This window comes from Poecilia reticulata, linkage group LG15 (genome assembly GCF_000633615.1).
Source record: "Poecilia reticulata strain Guanapo linkage group LG15, Guppy_female_1.0+MT, whole genome shotgun sequence".
NCBI lineage: Eukaryota > Metazoa > Chordata > Actinopteri > Cyprinodontiformes > Poeciliidae > Poecilia > Poecilia reticulata.
In genome coordinates, this window is record NC_024345.1 from 29,673,665 (window position 1) to 29,684,013 (window position 10,349).

At 38.0% G+C, this 10,349-nt stretch overlaps 1 protein-coding gene across 1 annotated transcript; it reads right to left on the reverse strand.

Annotated features, from left to right (window-relative positions):
- Positions 1 to 1,252: 1,252 nt before the first annotated feature.
- On the reverse strand, positions 1,253 to 10,343 carry LOC108166936 (protein NLRC3-like). The gene is made up of 5 exons (XM_017308873.1): positions 9,761 to 10,343; positions 8,169 to 8,342; positions 5,720 to 5,893; positions 4,549 to 4,595; positions 1,253 to 4,421 (listed from the first exon to the last, which is right to left on the reverse strand). Exons 1-5 carry the CDS (start codon positions 10,273 to 10,275, stop codon positions 3,871 to 3,873), a joined length of 1,461 nt encoding a protein of 486 aa, XP_017164362.1. The 5' UTR covers positions 10,276 to 10,343; the 3' UTR covers positions 1,253 to 3,870.
- Positions 10,344 to 10,349: the final 6 nt, after the last annotated feature.

Consider the following 10,349-nt stretch of genomic DNA (forward strand, 5'->3'; position numbering starts at 1 on the left):
CGGTTTGAGAGAGAGAGAGAGAGAGAGAGAGAGAAAGAGAGAGAGAGAGAGAGAGAGAGAGAGAGAGAGGAGGAGAGAGGGAGATAGGATGGAGGAGGAGAGAGAAAGAATGGAGGAGAGAGAGATGACTCAACACCTTCCATCTGAACACAGGTGCAGCATCCTTTCTGCCTGACAGACTGAACTCAGGGCAAAACTCCCACAGCTCAACAGAAGAAGGAAAATATAAAAATAAGATGAAATAATTTGGTTGTGATGAATTTTATTTCACTGCAGAAACTAAAAATTAAGTTTGATATTTTTAAGCCCTTTAAGTAACTTATGGACTGAAATAAATAAAATATGTGAACACAGTGAAGGACCAACAAAGATAATATCAGGTGAAATAAATGTAATAGAAATGTTATAAAACTAACATTTTATTAATCAAAAACTATTATATTTCATTTTATCCTTCTAGTACCTTTAAATATTAATCACCAGGCTTGTGTTGGATTTTCTTCACTGTTTTTATTTTTATGTTTTGTGGATAATTCCCATTAATTTAAATCATTGTAAAAAATACTTTAATGCCACATGAAATAAAATTACATTAAAAAAAGAAACTTTTGATGTTGCTGATATTTTATCACTAATCCAAAACACTGACTTTGTTCATAAATAGAATATTAGCAGAACCGGGCCTCATTTATAATTGGCACAAAATCTGGACTGGATTCATTTTAAAGTACAATAACTTTACAAATATAAAGTTATTGTACTTTATAACACCAGGATGCTGCATGAAGAGAGGTTTCAATCTGTTGGGGGAAACACCGAGGAGGAAGATCCAGAATGAGGCCAGAAAAATGTGAAATTATACTAGAAAAGCATTTATTTCACAGCAGTTGGTCTAAAACAAACCTGAATCTCTCCAGAGGTCGTGGGACAGAACAAAGTTTCTCTGAGATCTGCTGCCTCTCTGGCAGGAAGCAGGTCTTCCAGACAGTAAACTGTCACATGAAATCAGAAAGTGGTGCTTTGAAACAATGAAACAAATCATTTTCTACAACTCACAATCAGAACTGGGTTGAATGGTTTTAGAAATGGGAAAAATAGACTTCAAGAACTTTGGTTTTTAACTTTTATTGATTAAAAGTTCTGGTAATTTTGTTGAGCACATCAATCACATGAAGAACTTACAGAGGACAATGTCAAAAATCACATTTTCACAACTTCCAGCAAGATTTTAATATTCATTTAGAGAGCAGAGCAGGTACAGCAAACAGGAAAATAATTTAAAAAATTAAAAATCATGCAAAATAGAAAAATGTAGATGAGTTGAAAAAATGTCCAGTTGTGTTTAATTATCCTCCCCTAAAACACATTTATTTTTTTAATGTAATAAATGTGCCAGGAGTCAGAAAGAGACAGAGGGTCACATCACGTGGAAAGATCTTCCTGGGTTGATCCATGTTTCACTGCCATAGTTTTAGTTTGTATGTTTTTATTTTGTATTAGGCACATATTTGTTATTGTGACTTTTATTTTGAAAAGCTAAAGTAGGAAGTGCAATCCAGAATGTTCGCTGGGGAAAGAAGCAGCAGCCCATGGTATGAAGGCCTGACATGAGCAAGTGGTTCGTTTCCACCTCAAAGGCTCGGTCAGCCAGCGAGGTGTGTTTATGTCATGGGTCATTTTTAATGTCATTGTATTCGTGACACCGTCTCATTTATGTTTGTTGTGTTTTTGGATCGACGGTGGTTTTGTGTCAGTGGCAAAGTTAAGTATTGTGAAAAGACTTGCATTGAAGCACCAGCAGTAACGAGCTCTTTATTGGCGCCAAGAAGAGGTGGAAGTGATGCCATGTTTTCTTTATTGTGGTAAAAATCCATGATAAAGTTTCTCGACTGGCAGATGGAGCCTCAGAAATCTAATTAAAATCCTTCAACTCATTCTCAGCAGAAGCTGTGAAAGTTCCTGGATCCAAAAAACCCCAAAAAACAACAGCATGAAGCAGCACTGAGAGGAAATCCAAACTTTAAACCCCAAACCTTCGGCTCGTGGGTTCACTTCTTCACTGATTTTATCTCCTGCTCATTTTCACTCAAGGTTTAAATTATTTTACTCTTAGTTACTCTTATGTAACTGGGGGGAATCTGACGGTGTGATGGACCGAGTTAAAAACAGGAGGAGTCACAGGATTTATTAGAAAAATAGGGTTTTTATTTTAACCCAAAGATTATAAATGACAAGATAAACTGAGCTCATAAAAGAGGTGAAAGAAACAAAACTGAACTCTGGCAAAAATGTAAACAAACTGGCTGCACAAACAAACATAACTGACCTAACAAAGAAACGACACACAGGGTTTATATACAGGCTGATCAGACCAATTAAGACACAATACGGGTAAATAAACAGAATACAAACACAAAAACAGATAACAGTACAGCTAAGTTTGGCTAAACTGAAGACCCAAAAATGAAAATCAAAAATATTAAAGTTTAAATACTAATATTTACTTAAATACAAAACTTATGTAAACAAAGAAACTACAAATTAAACTTTAAGTTGATATAAATACATGTTAACTAAATGTACGCGCTAACAATTAGAACAATTGTATCCAAATCAACTAATAAATGTTTTACTGAAACTAAAGTGTTGTGTTTGTATGAAAAATAAATTGTGCATAAAAGAGTTTCTGACTTCAGAGTGTGGCCATGGATTTGGCCATCACAGAGAAATAAACTACTGATCAGGCCTATTAGCAGGGGCGCCTATAGGGGGGAAAGGTTAGGACATTTCCGAAAGCCCCCCCCCACCACAAAACAGGCTTTTTTCAAAATGGGAATGTAAAAAACTGGGGCCCTGTCAATTACAAAATTAGTCGTACAGTGTTTTCTAAAATTGTTTTTAGCAGTAAAAATCAAATGTTACCCTTCCCACACCAAAAAGCACACATCTATATTTTCACTGAACCCCCCTGGATCTGCGTGAAATGGTTCGTTCCTGCTTAGCGCCTCAATGTGGTCATTCCTGTGTCATCACTTAGAGCAGAAGAGCCCAAAGTGGGTCCTGGAGGCCCAAAGTGGGTCCAGGAGGCCCAAAGTGGGTCCTGGAGGCCCAAAGTGGGTCCAGGAGGCCCAAAGTGGGTCCTGGAGGCCCAAAGTGGGTCCTGGAGGCATCCTGCTTGTTTTATTCTGGATCAAATGAGGCTCATTAGAGGCCAAGAGGAACATTGACAAGCTGAGAAGGTTGTTGGTGCAACCAGGAAGTGAATAAAACGTGCAGGATGTCGGCCCTCAGGGACCGACTTTGGGCCCCCTGATTCAGATAGTCTATCGGAGCTTCCTGAGCTCTTCCAGACTGGGCCAGGAAACGGCAAGAGGTTAGTTTTTCTACTCCAAATCTGTAACTCGTCCAAATGTTGACTTGATTCTTCCAGCTGCTTTCATTCTTCAAATGTTGGAGGAACTCTGTAGTTACTAACATCCTCTGCTACCAATATTAGTCAGTAAAAATGACTTTTGTTCAACTTTATTCTGCCATGTTCATCACCTGAACAGAACCAGAGCAGAACAGTACAAACCCAAGAACATACGGTCCTGCCAAAACAGTGCCCCCTAGTGGATCGACATGTAATACCAACTTAATAAAGGAGTAACAAACCCACTGGTTTACGGTTGTGTTTGATTCATAATAATTGAAACATCAGTATATTTGATGCATGTTTGCTTCTTATTTTGATATCTGACATCATTTAATGTTTCATCATTTAATACTGTATTATGTTATTATGGGAAAAAGAACTTTGAACTGCCTTGTCAATAAACTTGACTTTTACTTTTGACTTTAACAGAGAGAATTTCTCTGACAGGAGAAGCTCTAGTTCTTCAGAAACACTGAAGAACCGGACCCGGACCAGGACCAGAGCCCAAATCCAGCATACAGGGGTTCAGTGAATGTGGTTTTATAGGTGTGAATGTGATTCAGAGAATCAGAAGAAACATTGTAGAAGGACAGGACACCAGCAGGCCAGTCCACATACACTGCTACTCTCTTAGAGGTAAAGACAGAGGAGGAGAAGAGACGTGTTCCCATATCATTGTGCCTGATGTGGTAACCTTCAAGAAAACGATCAGAGTAGACCAGACACCAGGAATGATCGTTCTCTCCAAACACACAGGCTCTAGTCCTTCCTTTCCTCCTGATTCTTCTGTAACTCACTGTTATATCAACTCCTCCACTGCACTCGACCTCCCAGTAACAGCGACCAGTCAGACCAGTTGTACAGAGGACATTGTGATAATATTCAAATCTGTCTGGATGATCAGGATATGACTGACGCTCCTCCATAAGTGTCACCTTCCTGTTGTTTTCAGACAGTTTCAGATTTCTGCTCACTGTGTTTGTGTCGATGGTGAGTTGACAGGAATCTGATGGAGAACAAACACAATGCAGCTTCAGTTATTGATCATTTATTGATCTTTGATGAYTCCTGAATGAGTGATGTGGCAGTTTGAGCTGCTTTGTTGTCATKAATCAGATGAAAAACACACTTACATCTCCAAGGACCTGGTGTCAACCATCGGACTCCAGCAGGCTCCACCCTGAAAGGAGGAGGGGGGTCAGACCATCAGTTTCTCTCAGCAGCAAACATGAACATTACATGTAACACACACACATTGTCCTCCAGTGAGACAGTCCAACATTTGGACACGTCCACTTGTTGTAAAAAGAACTGAGAGCAGACAGACACCTGGACTGTTATGATGATGGAAACATTGCAAACTGCAGTGAATGTAGGAAGGACAGTTGGTGCTGCAGCTCCAACTCAATGTGTGGATTTTATCTTTACACCTAAAGAGGAGCGAACTAGAGTTATAGATCTAGAGTTCTACATCTAGAGTCAACACACAGCTGCAGTTATTACAACTAAAAACCAGAGATCAAGCTTAACTCTGGGTGCAGTGATGACCTCTGATCTGAACTTTCAGAGCCACATAAAGACAGTCCTATTAATTCCTGCAACAGCGTCTTCACAGGTCTGGCTAATAATTAAATCAAACAGCTGCAGCTGATCCAGAAGCTGCTGCTGCTGTTCTGACTAAAACCAGGAAGATAGAGACATAACACCAGTTTTAAAGTCCCTCCTCTGGCTCCCTGTAGCTCAGAGAATAGACTTTAAAATACTGTTGTTAGTTTATAAATCACTGAACTGTTTAGCACCACAATACATGAAAGATCTGTTATTGCTGTACCAACAGTCTAGACCCCTCAGATCTTCTGGTTCTGGTTCTGCTCTGCATCCCCAGAACCAAACGAGGAGAAGCAGCATTCAGCTTCTATGCACCACAGATTTGGAACAAACTTCCAGAAAACTGCAAGTCAGCTGAAACACTGGGTGCCTTTAAATCTCAAATTAAAACCCATCTTGTTAGAGTTGCTTTTGAAACATAATAAATAAAACATTGACCAACATTTTGGTGTGTAATGACAGCACGTTGAACAATGTAATGTTTCAGTTGTTGATTTTTTTTGTCTTTTTATGATGTAAATCACTTTGAAGTGCCTTGTTACTGAAATGTGGTATACAAATAAACCTGACAGATTGATTCAATTGTTTGACAATTAACTTAAGATTTAACTCATTAAATCATCATCATGTAAATCCAGCCAGAGCTCCACTGCTGTGTTGGGAACTGTTTCCTGTTAGACTCAATATCCTCCATACCTAAGAGTTTCTAGTCTCCAGTTTGGATCCTTCAGTCCAGCCGACAGCAGCTTCACTCCTGAGTCTCCTGGATGATTGTAGCTCAGGTCCAACTCTTTCAGATGGGAGGGGTTAAAGGTCAGAGCTGAGGCCAGGGAAGCACAGCCTTCCTGTGAGATCAGACAGCCTGACAAGCTGCAGACACACAATTCAACACATCATGAGAAACGGAGAATAAAGAACTGGTCAGTTTGAAAAGAAAAGACAATGAAAGTGGAACTTAAGTGGTTAATAATAAAAATATAAAACCGTGTTCTGATTTGTAGATAATAAAAAGGGACGTTTGACACATTTAACAGATGATTCTTCACTAGTTTGGATTGAAACTCAACAAACTGACACAATCTCAGAGGGCAGCCTGTAGTTTTCTTCAAACTGGAATTAAAAGACCAAAGATAAACTAATGATCCCGGTGGATCTGTTGATCTTGTGTTTAAAAAGCTTTAGTGATTTCACACCTGACAGTCCAAGAGGCTCAGTTTGGTTGGGAACCAAACTCACAACATTTGTTACATTTTCAGCTGGTGAAATCCACTTTCACACTGCACTGTCAAATGAACCAAACTCATAGAAAAAATTATGTTCTACAAACAAATGAGGCAATTAGTCAATTTTTTTGTCATTTATTGAAGTTTTAAAAATTACAGCGCCTGCAATGTGTAACAGCAACGGGAAAACAATGCTGATAAACAGGCATAAAGCAACTTTAAACCACTTATATTCTGCTTTTCTTTTCTCTCTGTGTTGGCTTTTCTTTACATGCAGACCCGTTGTCATGGCAACCAAACACCTCGGTTAAAACCACAGAGCAGACCGCATTATACATCAATAGATTAACATTTTTCTGTTAAAAGACCACAATCTATTTTTCCCTGAACTGTTAGACTTGCACATTTATTGTGGCTATATTTTCCCAGAATTCCCTGCACTATCGTTCACTTCCTTTTGGTATGGTCTCCGGTCCGTTTGCATCCCCAGATCTATTCACACTGTGCCAGAGTTCACTTCAACTGAACCCAGACCTCGGCTTTTAGGTGAACCAGAGTTTGTTGTTTGGTTCACATTACAGTTTGATTATGCATTCACATCTCCATAAACAAACCAGACTTTCTAAACAAGCTATCCATCCATCCATCATCATACACACTGATCCCTAGTTGTGTTGTTAGGGGTGCTGGTGCCTTTCTCCAGCAGGGCAAAATGTCTTGTTATAAAAGTAAAATAATTTGCCAATGGGACAAATAAATGTTCGTCAATATTAAGGAAATACTGACTTAAAACAAGCTCCTATATCTTGCTGAAATGTTACCTGTAAATTAGTTTTGTCTTATTTCAAGTTTAATATAATGTTTGCACTGGAAACTAGATTAAAACTAGTTGGTAAGACATTATGTTTTTGTGTTTTGATTTATTTGTGGTAAACTTAGTGTAATATGAATCAGAATCAGCAGTTCAAATATAAGCCAGGAGTTTAATTAGAACAATGAGTAAGATAAACAATTAACACGTAATTATTAACAACATTAGTCTGAATATGGTACTTTAAGAATGTTTTTTGTTGGATTCTACATTTTGTTTAAGAAAATCAGCTTTTTATTCTGTCGTCAGCTAAAATGGAGCTTAAATGGGGATTTATTACCTCTTTGCAAACACAAACGAAAAGTAGATTTAAGCTGCAAAACTCTCCAAAACTAATTTTAACAAAGTTTTAGTCCTTTCTGGTTCACATCCAGTAAGTAAAGAATCAAGGGTCTTGCTGAAAACTTTAGAATATTCTTGCATATTTTTGTGCTAAAGGCTGCTTGGCAGTGCAGTATGAATCTGCTCTGTAGTAGTTTTGCATCATCCATGAATGATCCGTTAAGCATCTGAGTGAACTAACAGAAGGAAATCAGTTTATTAACTGGTTCATTCATTTCTCAGTTCAGATGAAGTCACGTAGAGCTTCAGTGTTTATGACTCTAAATACTTCCGTCTGCCTCTGATTGGTTTACAACAAATACTGAACTCTTTCTCAGCCAATCAGCAGCGATGATTGTTTTCAACCCTTTAGCTCCCGGTCAGATGAATGGAGTTTCAACACTCTGTGCTAAATTATAGTAACGCTTTATTGCCACTAACTGTAACGGTGTTGTAAATATAGAAAAAATTTCATTACTCATGTCTGAAAAAAGCAACAGTGTTAGTAAAACCGCTTTTTAAAAATCCAATAATTCCCATCTTAGATAGCTGTAATCTCACTGACAGAGTCAATATATTAATCTGAGATAAAGAATAAAGCAAAGTATTCACAGGGAATAAAGCTAAGATGAGAAAAATTGACAATTTAAATTTTTAAATAATATTTAAATCATCTCTGACGGCAGCTAAGGACAGAAATCTGGTTTCTCCAGCATTGAGAACATTTTACCTGAGAGTTTTGAGTTTGCAGTTTGGACTCTTCAGTCCAGCAGAGAGAAGCTTCACTCCTGAATCCTGCAGGTTGTTGTTACTCAGGTCCAGTTTTCTGAGACTGGAGGACTGGGAGCTGAGAACTGAGGACAGAGCTTCACAGCTTCTCTCTGAGAGGTTACAGTCACTCAGCCTGAGGAAATGGGGAGAAAATATGGTGTTAAACAATCAGAAATATTTATTCCTTTCCTGTTCTAATTGAAAAGATTGATTGAACTGTCTTATTCTACGTGTCTTTATTTTGCCTTTTATTGTGAACTGAGGACTGTTTCACAAAATCAAGATAGCAGATAAAGCCGGGATATTTTGGATGTCCTGGTTTAATTAAGCCTTGATTCAGTTTCAAAAGCACATTTATTATCATGACAATCTATTCTGTGCAGCTAGCCTGCTTCACATTCAAACAATGTGGAAAAGCACCTCAAAGAACGTTAAACAATAAAACCCCAGGATTAGATTAATTTCCCCAAAATTTTACAAATACCTATAAAAATTATTGTCACCACTTTTTGTTAAAATGGCAGATGAAACAAAAAAATTAAAACAACACAATCAGTTCATCCCAAATCACAGGAATACAACACTAATTTCACTAGAACTCAAAACTAATAAATATCCTGGTCTTTGCTCCAGCTCCAGGTCCATTTCCTTAATCAGTGTATTAAAATAATCACTGATTAATACACTGTAAAGCTGTTGTATCCAGCTTTAACAACCTGGATAAAACAACCATCCTCTATCAAGATGCAGAAAAGCATTTGACCAAATAAATTGGACATTTCTCATGAAAGCGCTGGGAAAATTTGTTTTGGACAGTTATTAATTTAATGGATCAAATTATTTTTACAACAACCTTAAAGCAGCAGTTATAACAAAGAACCTAATTTTGACGAATTTTATACTTCTAAGGCACTAGAAAAGGATGCCTACTATCACCCTCATTATTTGCACTTTTTATCGAATCATTAGCAGCAGCAATCTGTCAAAACCTCAATATCAAAGGATTTCATACCAATAACATAACACAAAATCAGTTTATATACAAATGTACGACTGTTTCTATAAAACCCAAACAAACCAGTTAAAGAACTAATCCATGCGTTTCTTTTTAGGTTGCTGCTGAAACTGGTCCAAACCAGTTCTGTAGGAAGGGATGAGAACTGTGTCATTTGTAAAGCATGTATGTACTCTTTGTTCTCACTTTCACTCTTATGGTGTTCATATGCTGTATTAGGCTTTGGATAAATGTAAAAGACAAGATGTGGATTCTGCGATTCTGGGGAAATGTCCATAACACTCACAAATTGAACTATGCTGTTACATCGTGTAATTTTTGCCAGACTGACACTGGTCTCACTTTCAGCAGGGTAGCTGCAATGCAACATATCAGAAGCTATTACCACCTCAACCCATCTTATTTTACTCATCTTTAGGTTGCTTTTTTGTGAACTGGTTAATTGCACAAAAATTAAAACAACATAAATCAATATTTATCTCATCATCATCAGATTTCTCACTAAAAATAMATTCAGTAACAATCTGTGTCCTTACAGAGCTTTGTTGGAGGCTTTAACCACTGGCAGCAGCCTCAGAAGAGCCTCCTCTGATCCAGAGTATTTCTTCAGGTCAAACTCAACCAGATCTTCTCCTGATGACACTAAGATGAAACACAGAGCTGACCACTGAGCAGGAGACAGTTTATCTGTGGAGAGACTTGGTCTCAGAGACTGTTGGATCTCCTCCACAAGAGAACGATCATTCAGTTCATTCAGACAGTGGAACAGATTGATGCTTTTCTCTGCAGACTCATTCTCACTTATCTTCTCCTTGATGTACTTAACTGTTTTCTGATTGGTCTGTGAGCTACTTCCTGTCTGTGTAATCAGACCTTGTAGGAGTCTCTCATTGGTCTGCAGTGAAAGTCCCAGGAGGAAACGGAGGAACAAGTCCAGGTGTCCATTTGGACTCTCTAAGGCCTGGTCAATGGCTCTCTGATGGAGATCATTTACATATGATTTGCTAAATAATGTAGTGAAGAAATAAGGTTGTGGTTGTGTTTCTTTCATCAGGATGACCCCAGACTTAATGAAGGTCCGATGAACATGAAGAGCAGCCAGAAACTCCTGAACACTCAGATGGA